The sequence below is a fragment of the Anser anser genome, assembly GCF_964211835.1.
Source record: "Anser anser genome assembly, chromosome: 8".
NCBI classification, from domain to species: Eukaryota; Metazoa; Chordata; class Aves; order Anseriformes; family Anatidae; genus Anser; species Anser anser.
Genome location: NC_139728.1, coordinates 22471179 through 22485837, shown reverse-complemented (window position 1 = coordinate 22485837; position 14659 = coordinate 22471179). Strand labels below are relative to the sequence as shown.

Below are 14659 nucleotides of genomic sequence, written 5' to 3'. Positions count from 1 at the left end.
AGATGACAATAAGGGTAGCTTCAGTTAGAGGCAAGGGACAGTCTAAAAGAGCGTATGTTAGATTATTTGGTCTAGTGTGTCCCTCTAAGACAGATTATAACTAATTTGACCATATGAAAATATGAGAACCAGGGGCACCTTTGGCATTTGTAACTTTATTGCAGAAAAAAAAATCCACTATAAACATATTTTACAAAGAAAGTTGCACTTTGGTGTTGGGTGAGTTTTCCTCCTCACCCCTTTCCCCTGGACAGCAACCTGTGGGAAGCCAGAACAGCCAGCCCCTGCCCTTTTGGTTTTGTGCAGAGACAATTTCCAGCTATGCCAGCCTGCACCAGTTCCAGCCAGGATGGAGTTCTATTTTCCACCACTAACTTGCCTCTCTTTGTGCGAAAAACCAGTAGCACCCTGCCCTCCGGCAGGGGAAACAAGTCTGTAGCTAGGGAGATTGCTCTGTGCAGACAATGCTTGATACAAAAGCTTTGGAGCTGTGACAATTGCCCTTTAGTTTTCATGCAATAATAGTAGGGAGAGAACCAACCGTTCTTCCCTATTGTACTGGGCATCCTTACAATAAACAGATGCAAGGCCAAAGCCAACAGCTGAATCTGAAATGCTCCGCAGCCACTTGTCAGCCACTTCGGAAGTAGTACCGCAGGAAGGAGGAACTGCTGCTTTACCCAGTTCATCTATTTGGCCCAGACCAGTTCTGCTCCACCTTTGAGCCTTGCAGATAATTTGAGCCCTGCTGATGGGCAAATTCCCCTTTCCCTGCTAAGAAAAGCAATAACAGAACTGGAAAAAAATAGGTACTTTGTGAGTCTATCCGTCCTTTGTGGGGTCCACGTGTTGCTACTGAAAGGAGAGGAGAGACAGAGGCTTCTAAGAGCAATGTGGTAGATAACTTCTAGTCCTTGCTGTATCCCAAGGGAACAACTACCTTAGTCAAAAATCAAACACCCTAGAGAAGGCATGTGTTTCTCTTTACCTGCAGTCACATGTGAATTAAAAAACAGGAGCAGGTACTAATTACATGAATACTTCCATGTCATGCACTATCAGGTCTTTTTGAAGTGAGGGCATCTGAAGATCCTGACTTGCACTCAGAGGCTCTGGTCTCTGGGTTTCTTTGAAGGACCTTAGAAGTCTTGCAGTTTACAGCAGTGATATTTTGAGGCAAAAATGCAGAATCTAATCAGCCTAACACCTAGAAAGGGAAGGGGAAGAAGGCACCTACATCCAGCATATGTCCTCATGACACTAACTGGCTCAAAAAACAACATTAAAAGGTAAAGAAGCTTTGGCCTTGCACTGACAGAGGAGGGACAGTGCAGAGCTAGATTTGTACAACAATTTTCAGAAACCAGATGCTAGCAGCAAAATGGCAGGTACCTGAGGAAAGGCACGTGTTACTCCAGACAGGAAAGTGGACTAAAGCACTTACGGAGCCTGAGCAAGGAGTTATGCATATGCTAAAAATGTCAAGTATGGGAGACCCAGTTTCCTAAGTTTGGTGAGACCAAATTAGTGTGTCTAGTTGGCAATAGACTGAGTTCTGTCAAGCCCTGTTGAGCTAAAATCATGCTCGTTTCCTTCCAGCGACTTCAAAGCAACATAGGTAGCGAGGGTGCTTCTCTAGTGGCCACACAACTGTTTTCCCTAAAAGAGAAAAGGTGTGCATGTAGGAAGGAAGCAGAGTAGTCTGTCACGCTCCCAGCAGGTGTTTCAGGATGTGCAGTGTCAAGCCCAGGACTAAAGCTGAAACAGGAGCAAAAAAAAGTGCAAGAAAAAAAAATACTTAAAAACACAGAACAAGAGGGAGCCTAAGAGAACTGATCTTCTCATCCTTGGATCCCTCAGAAAACAGCAGTCTCCTTTGCTAGCACTTTGCTGACCCCATCAGTGTAACAGCTTTTGCATGGATCACTTGCCCATCTCCTTTGAAAGCAGCAGCTGCAAAGATGGACAGAAGAACTCCATGCAGAATGTGATGGTCAAAGTTGTCTTGGCTAATCGGTCACCACACAAAAAGGAGGAGGCACCTCTTCGGGGCGCCTTTTTGAGGAGAGCCTGGAGGAGTAAGCCAGACCTGGGCTCTGATTCCCAACATAAAAACTTCAACAACAAACTATTTAAAAAATCTAAAACCAAAAGCCGCCTGAAAAAACAATATTCTTTCAGTTGTGTGCAAGTCAGAGCCCCCTCATTTGTCAGCAGATTGTCTGGGACCAAGTCCTCAAGGCCTTCTCCTCTGGGAAGTTCAGCCTGCCAGGCGGAGGACAGCCTGGGTGCCTAGTAGCTGTAGAGTGAGAGGGGAGTGTCCTCCATCATGTCATCCTGGAAGCAGAGAAAAGCGTGTTTTAACGTGCATGATGGCATACAGCCCCAGCCTCGCCATCCACACTGTCACAGCAGGGATATTTGCCCAGCCATCAACACAAATGTTGTCCCTGTGCAGTTCCCGGGTCTTTGGACAGTCACTCTTCCATTTTAATGAAGCTCTGGGAGAGAAGAGGTGCATGCAGGGAGAGGATGTGGAAAACCCTGGCTGTGGAGAACTCTACTCAAGCTGTGACAGCATCAGCTTGCTTGCTAGCTGCAGGACAGCAGCAGTAAACCTGTCCCACCCCTGGAGCAGAGCACAGAGCCTGCTTCGTCATAGTCACAAGGCAAATACATCAGAACACAGGGGAAGAGGCTAGGAAGGTGTTTCAGGGGAAGTTTGGATGGTGCTCCCCTTCCTCTCTGTTTAACCTCTTAGTGTTCTCCTGCAGAGTGAGGGGAAGGCAGATTGCTTCGTTAGCTGTCACCCTTGAGATCTGTCACCTCAAAGCAAACCCTGGTGGGAAGGAGAGGGACCTAAGAGGGAGCAGGGGTTGTGATCAGCATCCTTTCCCCAAATACCCCAAAACATTGCTAATAGGGGAACTGCTTAGAAGACAAAAGCCAGTACGAAGCCAGACCACGTCAGGCTGCGCTGAAGGCATCGCTCACCATGGGGAGGTCCTGGAGGCGCCGGAACTCCATGCGGCTGTTGTGCTGGCGGTATCGCAGGAAGCCCACCAGGCCGAGGATGCCCACCATGACGATGAAGACGGAGATCACTGCGATTACCAAGGGATCAGCCCTCGTTGTATCAGCCAAAGGAGAACTAGGTAGCTCTGCAAGGACACCAAGGCAATGAGGCCAAAGGAAAGCCTTCACAGGCCGGAGTAGCAAAGCCCTCTCTTTTCTCGTTCTGCTCAGTGCGACTGAGAGGAAATCTGAGGTACGCCCAACCCTTTGCCGTGTTTTGTGAGAGCAGGGACAAAAGCAGAGCATTTACCTGGGTTTTCATCATCACCAACATCCAACACAGAAGCTTTCTCATGCATGGGCTCTAAGGGGTGCTCCGGTGGAGATGTGCTGGTGGGGCTGGCGGCTATGCTTGTGGCGGAGCTGGTCACAGGGGGTCTCGCTGTGACAGTACCAGAGGCAGTAGCAGAGGATGTACTCTCTACAGTGGAGACGGGAGCAGAGGAGGTTCTGGGCTCCATGGTGCTCACCTCTGTGGCACCCACAGGGCTTGTTCCTGGCCTGGTTTCAGACCTTGCCTCTGTGGGCCCCACGGTCTGTCTGTCTGAAGGCCCCAGCTGACAGCTGTTGGTGGTTGCTGCAAAATAGGGAAAAACAAAATAGGGACAAATGATCATTTCAAAGGATAGACTACAAGTGCTGTGGGACTGGACAAAACAGAAGCAAGGCTGTAAAGAAGGCAGATGGGGACTATAGGAAAAGCAGCTTTCTGACAACCCTTCAGAAAACAAGCAGACACAGAGTGCAGACACAGCAGAGCCACACTATGGGGCACAGTGCTAGAAAGTTCTCTTAGTTTTCCTCTGTGCCAGTCTGCAATGTCAGTCAACCTCATCCGGCCCTGCTAGTCCTGTCCTCTGTGGACAAAGGACAAGTAGGGAAACCTCTAACAGTTCTGCACAGAGCTGGAGATCACCCCGGAGCAAGAAACCGGGAAATGTCTGTCATCCCTCCTTATGGGGAGCACAAAGGGGCTGCCCAGCAACTGGGTAGCAGCATCCCCTGAGGCTGTGCCACAGCGCAGGGGGACCCCGTGACACAACCAGGGCGAAGGATACCCTTGCGCACAAACACCATGCAAATCAATGGTCAATCAATATGTGCCATGCATCGGGGGGGTGACAACCCCGAAGTGGCTGAGAATGGGATCCCAGCCCCTCAGAGCCAACCCGCAGGCTGCCCAGGGAGATCTGAATTTAAAGTATGGGTTCCCATGATAGCCCAGGGAGGGTGGGCTGCCGCTCGTGCCTGCCCATCTCCATGCCTTATGACAGAGGAGGCAGCAGGGAAGGCTCCTGTCAGGCCCCCAGCCCAGCTGAGGAGCACTGGTCAGGAAAAGATATACAAAGGCCTTCCCCACACACCATCAACATCCTCATCAGCAAGCAGCCAACAGAATTAATGCCACAAGTAACAGGGTTTGCAAGGAGGATGCTGAACTCACAGCAACTCTGCAAGTCAGTCCCGCTGAACGGGACAGGCCTAATGGCTCTTCCCAATTCCGCCCCCCTCTCCAGTTCCCACAAGAGTTCATTCACAGAAGCAGAAGGACGTTCAGCACCGTAAGCTCCTGGGTTGTGCATCTTTGGGGCAGGACTTTCTGCACAGTCAGGAAAGGCAAAACCTCACCGAGCACGTTGTTCAGAGGCGTCGTTGGGGTTGCACTGCTGGCATCATCCATTTCTTCGGTTGTGCTGAAAGGCTCCGTCACTTCACGGTCAGGCTGATTTTCTTCCAGAGTACTGGCTGTCGAGGCAGGGGAGGGGATTTCAGTGCTGCTGTTATCTGACGAGCTCACGTTGTGGTGCTCATGTTGCGTAACTGGGATGTCTGCGGGGCTGGCAGTAGCGGAAGCCTGCAGTCTCTCTCCCTCGGTTCCTGCCACGGTGGTGGCAGAGATAGAGGCATCCTCCGCCTCCGCATTGGTGACTCCAGTGACATTGAGTGTTGCAGCAGTCACGTTTTTCCCCAAACTTGTCTCTGGAACAGCAGTAGTGTCTGGACTGAGGTCAGAGGTTTCCCTGAGCTGATGAGAGGTTGGCGTGGTGCTAAGAAAAGGTGTTGTCACCGATGTCTCTGTTGTGTTCTCTCCTTCTCCTAGGGAAGAGAGTTAAGAAATGCTGAGAAGTGTTACAGAGATCCCACACTGAAAGAAGAAACAGAGGGGGAAGCCAGGGACTGAATCTTTCCGTCTTGTTAACTCCAAATCCAGCACAGATTTGTACTTGGGGAAGGGGTTCAAAGAGCCTCCCTGCCCTCCTGGCCTCCCTGCTCTAGGGAACCTGTCTCTACCCTCCTCCCTCTCCATCCTGTGTTCCCGCTCTGTGGGGTCACCATCTCTACCCCTTCTGCCCCAGAGCACATTTGGAACCTTTTTAGAGGATTTGATTGAGAAAGTAAAGACGAGTCAGAAGTGGTGTAGAAAAAATACAAATGGGGAAAAAGTAGAAGTAGATCCTCTATCTCCCCTTGCTAGAGGAATTGTAGAAAACTGATGTTTAAAAAGTTTGTGTCTGGTGAGGGTAAGGAGTATATTGCTAGTCATCTGAGTAGAAGTGTGGGCTTGCTGTTGGAGGGAAAGGTAAAATGCAGAGCTAAAGAGTACGACAGAGCTGTAAAGCAGCTGGTGGTGTGCTTTGGGAGCTGCCTTCACGAGCTATTTATGAACGTATCAACACCATAAAGTGTGACAGTGTTCTGCTGTCACAGGACTGGGGAGCTGCTCAGCCTCCCCCTACAGCAGGCAGGGACCTGCAGCGAGCAAGGATCCCCTAGACGGGGTGACAGCACGCCGGAGGAGGGAAGCCACAAAGCTCTTACACTGCCGTTCACAAACATGGACCCTGTGAGGGTTTTTGAGGCGTGTAAACAGGAAAAAAAACGCACAGAGGAATACAGTCACATCAGGATGGACTTTCCAGACCAGTTAAGAACATCGCATGGCCAATATTTTCACTATTTCTGTCCCATGTTTCTACCTAAGCCACTGAGGCACGATGAGCCAACTGCAGAAAAATGTAAGGGTACTGAAGGAAATCTACCTTCGTGCCCATGCTCTCCATAGCGGAGAAGCATCCAAGGCAGATGCCGTAACCAAGAGACGTTCACCCACGGACAAAGCAGCCCACTCTAGTACAAAGGCCTTGCGAAAAGCACAGCAGTTTTTAAAAGCTCTTCAGAACAGACACAGTTATCAGAGCTCTTCTCCAGCTCCAGCACTTAACAGGCCCTAAAAAAAGACACAATGCATCTCGAGAGAGAGAGGCTTTCGCAGTACCCCAACCAGCTGGAGAATTCAAAACCTAGGAGCAGCCTGACAGAGCTGCGCTTCCCCGGCCCGGGCCCCAGTCCCATGAGGGCTCCCGTGGGGGAAGCACGAGGAGCTCGGCCCCGCTCGGCACATTCGGAGAACAGGCTCTCGAGAGGAGCCCCAGTTGGGGCAACTTGAACATGAAGGGCCAAAGGTGTAAGTGACGCTCCCTTTGGTGTTGCCTGTTGGCTGTGGCCATGCAGAACACGCTCCTAAACAAAGCGAGCTGCTCTCTGAAATGGAGGAAGGTATAGGACATAGTAACACCTGGAAAGAAAAGAGCTGGGCACCGCATGCCCCGGGATCACAGCTCTTCATGTGACAATTTCCAGCCCGAAAGCCAGCACTGCTTATTCGGTGAGCTGCCAACTAGGCGAGATCCCAGCAGCTCTGGAGCCCGGGCTGGGCAGCGCTGAAGGCCCTTGGCCGGGCAGAGGCAGATGCTCAGTAAACACGTGGCTACCTGCTCCCGGGCGGCGAGGCGCACACAGAGCTGTGCTGTTGCTGCGGAGTAAACAGGAAAGGCGGTGGCCAGGTGCCCGGCCAGCAGCGAGCCTGGCTACATGCTGCTTTGAATCGCTGGCCTGTGCCTGGGCCAGCCTCCCACGGGGTGGGCAAGCTGCGATCGGGGTCATGCAGAGGAAGGATCTGGGGAGAGCTGTCTTGGACAAGAGCTAGCAACTCTGAAATGGCTGTGCTGCTTTTCTGGCTCGGAAAGGAAAAGCAGGGGGAAGGAGGATGAGTCTGGGCCCTGTGCAGGAGCTGGCATCCCTGCCGGGAGGTGCTGCGGGGCAGGAGGGTTTGTGGGGCCAAGCAGCTCCCCTCATCCTGCTAACAACACTACCCTGGTCCTGCTGTAACACAGCTCCCTGCTGTCTGTGACAAGAAATGCTGATGGGAGGAATATTTCCCTAAACTTTTCTCCACAAGGAGCCACACGGCTCCTTCTCACGGAATTGCCCGGTGCCCGTGACTGCCAGGGAAGTGGTGCCCAGTAGCACACACTGCTCCGGCCCCGCATCCAACAGGAACGTAGCGGGACCCTTTCAGGAAGGTTTGTGCTATAGCAGCAGCCTGAATGGGTGCGCTGTAACACGACAACATGTAAAACCCAGTTTGCAGAGAATTGCGGTAGAAATGTTAAAATTGGCAGGTATGGAACAGGAATGGGAACAGCTTGGGCAGCAGGGATGCCCTCGGGGGCCTTTGAGCACCGCAGGAGTTGATGGCACCTGGATTAGCATGTCACCGAGCCCAGCACAAATCAGCACACCCAGTTCAGGAAACAAAGGAGAGCCTGAAAAAAAAGGAGAGCCTAAACCAAGCTAACACAAAAACTCAAGCCATTAGGAGATGACTGTGAGAAGATAGTGAACAAGGCAAAAGCCATAATATGGACAAACAGACAAAAGACAGGGAGTAAATCCTGGTCACTCAGGGACAGACAGACAAAAGATCGCCGTCACTGTCTATCAGCTTCTAAGAGTAAGGGCACATCCAAAGCCAGCACAAGCCACCAAGCCAAACACCAGGGGAAGTACCTGTTACCTGCAATTCGGAGCTTGTCAGCACGTGGATGCTAAAGAGCACAAGCACCAGTGTGTTTTTCTTTAGTTTTGTTTTAAATTAAAAATACCCCTCCAGGGTTTTGCATCAAGATTTGCGACGTTGTTGGTTTGATGTCCCAGCTTCGATTCCCCCAGTTTTATCATGGAAACAGGCACCAACTGCAACCCACTCCCCCCCAGCTCTGGCGCAAAGCGTGCAGTGCAGCGGGGCAGAGCACGGCTCTGCTGCGAAGCCACAGAGGCTGGCTGCGCTGGATGAGACCCAGCAAACTCCACGCCAGCTGTGATCCTCCGGGATCCAACCACTGCTCCGCTCTGGATCCTCGGTGCCCTCTAATTCTGAAAATCCCCAGCTCCAGCAGCGTGGCTGCTGCTCCAGTCGCTAAGTGATGATGATTTCAGATGTTTATTAGCTACTTACAGGGATGCAGGTCAGAGCTCGTTACTCTGGCATCTTCCTGGAGGAGCTCTGCTTCCTGCACCAGATGCCAGGGAGGCTGCGGCTGCATTGCCTACGGCATCGTCCTCATCACCTCCTGCGGACGAGGGAACCAGGCCCTTCTCTCAGATGGGAAGGGAAGGAGTTAGTGCAGACACTTCACCCTCCCTGGGATCCTCCAAGGCCCCACAGTTGCAGCACACCAAGACAGCTGGTGAAGGCGCAGTCACCCTCGGATCATAACGAAGCAACAACAGCCGCACTGCGAGTGAAGAAGCCAGACCAGCTGCGCGAGCTCCGATAATACCAGCATCTCTGTTTCCCTGATGGGGAACCACGGGGAGGTTTGCGTCGGTCATGCTGCAGTTCCTGCTAACACAGAGCTGGCTGGCTGGCCTCTGGCTGTCCTGCCCCTGGGTCTGTGCTCACCACCAGGCTCAGTGTGTTTGGTGAGAACCAGCGATCTCAGACCACATCGGGGCAGGGCTGGTGGAAACGGAGCGGCAGCTCCCATCAGATAGTGCTGACTGCAGTGACCTCTGTCTGGGAACCGAGAGGGGCGAAGGAAGAGAGAGGCCCTGAGGGAGGAGGGCTGCAGCCAGCCAAGAAGCCCCTGTCTTGGAGAGGGGTGGGAAACTCTCCCTGCTTTGCAAGGGAAGGGAGGGCTCTGAGCATCAGCCCCCGGCTCCAGCCCCTCTCCAGGGCTGCAACGACAACACTGACGGACCTCCACACATCAGCCGTGCTCCCACCAGCTCTGCAGCAGACGTGGTATAAATATGCCAGAGTGAAGGAAGCCAGCTCTGCAGGAGACGGGGCTGTTCCTGCTTTGCACTCCCTGCCCGAGCTTCGGGGCTGGGGCCAAGCGAGGGGCCGAGGAAGGTTTGTACGAGCACATACAACCAGGACAGGGCACTGCTGCTCTCAGGGCAGCGCGCAGAGCGGGGATGTCTCCTCCGTCCAGCCAGGTCTCACCTCTGCCACGGCAGCCACCCCACCCTGTATTTGTCTCTCAGAATAAAACAGGGCAGCGAGACAGAGTGGGGACCACAGCTGGACCAGCCTGTGGACAAGCGTGTCCACAAACCTGTCCAAGTCTCAGAGGTGTCTTCTGCACCCTCCTCTCAGCCAGAAACAGCAGCCTGAGCTCCCCAAGGGTCAACATAAATCCAGCTCCAATTCACAGGCTTTACCACCGTTTCTAAAATCCCTCTTAGAGCGAGCCCAGGGTGAGATGTAGGAGTCGCGTAGGGTAGGGAAGCCAGTGGCAGGCTGGTTGCAGGGGCTTGAGAGGGCAGAGCACCGGGGTGCAGCCCGCAGTCACCGCTGGAAGGGGCCCACGGAGACACAGACAAGAGCCGAGAGCAAAGAAGAGAAAGAATCCACCCAGGATTTGACTAAAAGTGCCGATCGGAGCAGGGCTCCCTGGTGCTGATGTATCTATCCCCCCACGCAGGCTGTCACTGCGGATGGCACTCACTTGAATCAGCTTCCTACGGAATGACTGTCAAACCACTACTCTGATTCACAGAGAAGGCACCCAAAACCTTCCAAAACGCTATTTTTGTGCACTAACTGAATCCAGTTTCCATTTAAGCGTAACAGCTCAGGTCACAAACGATATAGTAAAATGCAAAATTAAGATAATATTTAAAGAGTAACAGCCTAAGCTGTAACCTATATGTATTTAAGCAATTATATCTTCTTGCTTAGCAAAGTACTCCATTAAGTGCAGAAATTATCTTTTGTTGCCAGTTATTACATCTTGATGGTTACCAACCAAGGGTAATTAAACAACCTCTTCAAGGAAAAGGAGCTTAAGCACAAATGCACATAAAGCCATATAAGTGGGATTTAAAACCAAGGCTCTTAATTTCATTTAAAAGCAGAACCGGAGCGTCTGCTGATCAGATAGCAGCCCAGCCTGACCTCAGAGCCCAGAATTAAGGAACCCGGGTGGCGGAGGTGTCGGGAGCCCTTCGGGTGGGTGCCGGATGCGCCCAGGGATGCCGCAGAGCAAACACCCTCCCCATGGCAACACGAGGCTCACGGACACAGACTCGGAGCAAAGGGCAGCTGCTTTGTACACTCGGTCCCAGTCTGATCCCCCGCAGGACCTTGGTGGAGGTGGGATGCCACCAGGCTGAATTTGCAGCAGGTTCCAGCAGGATCCCTACCAGGGCTGATGCCGGGACTGTCCCTGTCTGTGTCGCAGCAGAGAGGGGCTGAACAGGCTCTGGGTGCCGCAGGGAGTCCAGGCGTGGGGCACAGGGACGGATCCGTCCTTGCAGCCCACCTGGGGACCGCAGAGGCGCCCTTGCACATCACAAGTTAATTCACACCACCCACAGGGCCCCTGCGAGCTGAGCCGTGCCGTGCCATGCCCCGTTGCGCAGGCAGCAGAACCGAGGGAGCTCAGCTAGAGGTGCTGAGCGCCCAGCGCGGCTCTGGAAGCTGGCCAGGCCAGGCGCGTTGCAAAACGAGGGCTGTGGTGTAAGGGACAGGAATAGAAACCAGGTCTCCTGACCGAGAAGCTCCTTCCAGCCCGATAGGCAGACGGCCTCGAGCTGAGCACGAGACGGGGCTCAGATTAGATACAGGGTGCTGAGCGAGTGCGGCGCCGGGGAAGGACAGCTCAGCGCCCAACCTGCCTGGGCAGGCAGGAGGATGCTTCCCCAGGGCATCTGCAGATGCCGGGCCTGAGGTGTGAGCCCCTGGGGAGCAAAAAGGGGAGGCAGGAGCGTGGTGGCACCGCATTTGGGATGGGGGCACCGGACCACGGTGGCACGGCAGAGATGGGCAGAGGGAGAGCTGCGAGAGCAGAGATGAGCAGACCTGGGAACAGCGACAAAAATGCCAAGCGCGAGTTCTTCAATACCAGGAAAAGCCAAAAAAAAAAAAAAAACAAAAAACCCACGGCACAGACATGCCCAGGGCATGCAGCAGTGCCGGAGCCTGTGCCGGGGAGGTGCAAGTCGTGGCTTTGCCTGGCCACCACCATCTCCCCAGCCAGTTATTTTCCACTGGCCGCATGCAGCTACAGAGCACCCTGCTTGGCAGGAAGGTGTCCGGGAGGCTCCCACGCTGGTTGCTCCGTACCCGAGGACGAGGACTGAGCTGCGATGAAGATGCCTTTGCCCAGGACTGCTGGGAGCACGGCCAGCACCCAACGCCTGCCCTCGTCTGGGGCTGCAGACCCCAATAAACACAGCAACAGCAGGGAGATCTGGCATCAGCCGGCCCCAGCCCTGATTACTTCAGGAGCCACAGCTGCAGTGGAGGAAGCACTCATGTCATTAGGAGAAAATTAATTAGCCGGTTGCCTTAATAGCAGCCCCATGTCAGCAGGGAGCCTAGACAGCGTGCTATGAGCTGGAGGAGAGCCTGCAGGGCTGCTTGGGCCCCAGACCTTATGAGAGCTGCCCTGCAGAGCACGGCATCACCGCGTGGCAGCCCCACAGAAACCCCAGTAGTGACTGTGTCCGTCCTTCGGCTCTTCCTGGCTCCCCTTGCCGTGGAGGGATGGGGCCAAGGGAGCTGAAGGAGGCGAGTGCTTCAAGCATGTGCCATCAGGGTCCTGATGAATGGGGAGGAGAGAGCGCGTGTGTAAATGGCACCCATGGCACGTCTGCGGGGCACGTTGCCTGCACGCACAACCCCAGGCACCCACAAGCGGGGCTCCCTCCACTTGTGCTGCCCACAGCCCTGCGCTGTCCCCTCCGCTTGCGAGGCAGCTCAGCGTGAAGAGGGGAGGCAGCAAAATGCCCAGCCCAAAGCTACGCCAGGGGTTTATTTTTAAGGCTAATGGTGCCGGAGGAAGTGGATTTCCGCAGGCAGCAAAGAAAGGCTGCATTGAGAGCTGGGGTGGGCAGAGCACAGGGGACACGGCAGCACCAGCCCCTGCCTGGCCCCACGGCAAACGCGGCCAGAGGGGGGCAAAGAGGATCGGCACTGGGAGCAGGGCAGAGACCCGTCTGGGTGCCTGGTTTTGGGCAGGTTTGTGGGGTGGCTGCTGGCCTTGGGGCCAACCTCAGGGTGACCCCTTTCCACCATCACTGTCCTGTTGGGATTCTCTGCTGTCTCGTTGAGGACTGAGCTTGCCATGTGGTTTTCGTTACTGGAGGCAGCTCTTCCGTGCCATCTATTTCACAAAATATTTGCTCTCCCAAGCTGGGGCTGGGACTAGCTAGCAGTTCCAAAAGCTGCGAAGACGAGGGCCAGGCCAGCCGCATAGGTGCCATTTCCTGAAGCCACCAAGGGACACTGGGATTGGGATATTAGGCACGAAACAACCCAGGAAAAGTCCAGCGCAATGTTAATTCTGGCACGTCCCAGCACTTCGAGTCTTGGACGTTGCAGCAAGAGGGCTCCTACGAGCCAGCAGAGGAAGGCAGCTCCCTGGGGTACCCCGGCGTGCGAGACGGGGCCAGCTCAGGCAGCAGCAGCCCCGAGCTCCTGCAGTGCTGCACCCCGTAACGGCACGGCCGCCCTCGCACGGGCAGCACGGCATTACCCAGGGCTTTGCCAACATAACGGGGTCCGGTTTGGGACCGCTTCACCGTGCTCAGCCTCAAACCCAGACAAACCGCATCCGGGGCGCGAAACCTCAGCCTGAGCTCCTGCTCAAAACCTCAGCCGCTCCCAGTGCCGGGCACCCACGGGGGGGCTCGTACCAGCCGGCTGGTTATTAGAGGCAGAAATGCATCAAAAAAAAAATAAAAATAGCGTCTCCCTTCATCCCCAACCGCTGCCCTTCGCCGCGCTGTGACCCGATCGGGGTCTGGCTGAGTTTTTTTTTCTTTTTCCTTTTCTCTTAGCAGCAAAGCACAGGGACCACGCTTGCTCGCCGAGCCCCCCCCCCCCCCGCCCGCTTTGTCACTGCCACGGCCAGGGGATGGCGACGGCTCCTGCCCCGCCGCGTGGCCGCCAGCGCGACGCTGCGAGCCCACGTGGGGACGGGGCTACCGGGAGGGGGCTCCCCGGGCTACCGGCGGGGCTCCCCCCATGCGGCTCCGGGGGTCGCGGCCACCTCCCCTCCCGCTTTGTGCCCGGTCCCCTCGGTGCCGGCTCCGAGGCTCGGGCCGGGGACCGGAGCTCGGCTCCTCGGGGCGACCCCCCCCGGGCACCCCCTCCTCGCCCCCCCTCCCCCCAGCGCTCGGGGTTTGCCCAAATTTCGGGGCGCGCCCCGCAGGGTCCCGGCTGCGGGCGGCGGAGCCCCCAGCCCCGACGGCGCCCCCCAGCACCCCCCGGTGCTGCGAGCCCGGCGGGACCCCCGTCATCCTCCCCCTTTATTTCTCCCCCCCCCCCCCATCCCGGTGGCCGCCCCCGGTACCTGGCAGGGCGCAGAGCAGGCAGCAGGCGGCGGCGAGGCGGAGCAGGGCGCCCCGCGTCCCCTCCATGCTGGGCCGAGCCGCGCTGCCTCCGCCGGCGGCACCGGGGCGGGAGCGGGGCGGGACCGGCGGCGGGGCCGGGGCGGGGCGGGCCGGTAAGCGGGGCGGCCCCGGTGGTGGGTGTGCGGGGAGGGGGGATGCTGACACCAACCCCATGCTTGAACCGGCCCCGTTTGGGTCTTGGCACCCCCGAGCCCGGGCGTCCCCGTCCCGGGCATCCCCTGCCTTGTCCCGTGTTCCCCCCCCCGCCCCCGGTGCGGTCCAGGTACCCCCGGTCCGGTCCCTCCTCAGCATCCCCCACTCTGGTTCCTCATCCCCTCTGGTACCCCCCGGTTGAGCCCAACACCCCCGTTTCTGCCCCATGCGTTGTTGATGGCCAAGCACAACAGGCAGCGTCCCCCTGGGGTCCCTGTGCCACTTTGGGGTGCCTGGGCTGGGAGCGGGGTGCCCCAGGTGTCCCTGGATGCTGCCCTGGGTGGGCAGTGGGGGTGCCACGACTGGTTCCTCGGGGCATCCCGCAGCCCTGTCCCACCCGGCCTCTTGGGGTCTGGCCAGCCCCGTCTGGGCACTGCAAAGGCCAGGCCCTTTCCCCAGATACTTGCTGGGTGAAGGAAATCCCAGCCTGAGCGCAAACCCAGACAGCGGCTGGGTCGGCCTTTCCTTCCTTTGGCAAGTCTGACCGCGTTCGTCTGGTTGGCATTTCTGAAGAAGCAGCCCCAGTACGAAGCCGGCTGTGGCGAGGCGCCCTGCAACCTGGGCTGTTTTCTGGAAGGACCAAAAATCCCCCTGCAAATCCCTCGGCCACTCTGCTTCCCCTCCAGCCCCAGCTGGTGTGAGCCCTCCCGTCCTGCCCGTCAGCACTCACAGAAACCAGTAA

The 14659-nt window shown here is 56.0% G+C and overlaps 1 protein-coding gene across 1 annotated transcript; it reads right to left on the bottom strand.

Annotated features, from left to right (window-relative positions):
- Window positions 1-139: 139 nt before the first annotated feature.
- On the bottom strand, window positions 140-13881 carry LOC310903524 (uncharacterized protein). The gene is made up of 5 exons (XM_083846949.1): window positions 13725-13881; window positions 4705-5172; window positions 3326-3652; window positions 2995-3161; window positions 140-2337 (listed from the first exon to the last, which is right to left on the bottom strand). Exons 1-5 carry the CDS (start codon window positions 13789-13791, stop codon window positions 2293-2295), a joined length of 1074 nt encoding a protein of 357 aa, XP_083703075.1. The 5' UTR covers window positions 13792-13881; the 3' UTR covers window positions 140-2292.
- Window positions 13882-14659: the final 778 nt, after the last annotated feature.

What these genes read in the sequence shown, in the direction of transcription:
- LOC310903524 (XM_083846949.1), bottom strand. Translation starts at nt 13,791, where the DNA reads ATGGAGGGGACGCGGGGCGCCCTGCTCCGCCTCGCCGCCGCCTGCTGC. An exon ending in CCTGCTCTGCGCCCTGCCAG is followed by an intron (nt 5,173 to 13,724) that starts GTACCGGGGGCG and finishes TCTCTTCCCTAG; the next exon opens with GAGAAGGAGAGAACACAACA. An exon ending in GCCTCTGAACAACGTGCTCG is followed by an intron (nt 3,653 to 4,704) that starts GTGAGGTTTTGC and finishes CCTATTTTGCAG; the next exon opens with CAACCACCAACAGCTGTCAG.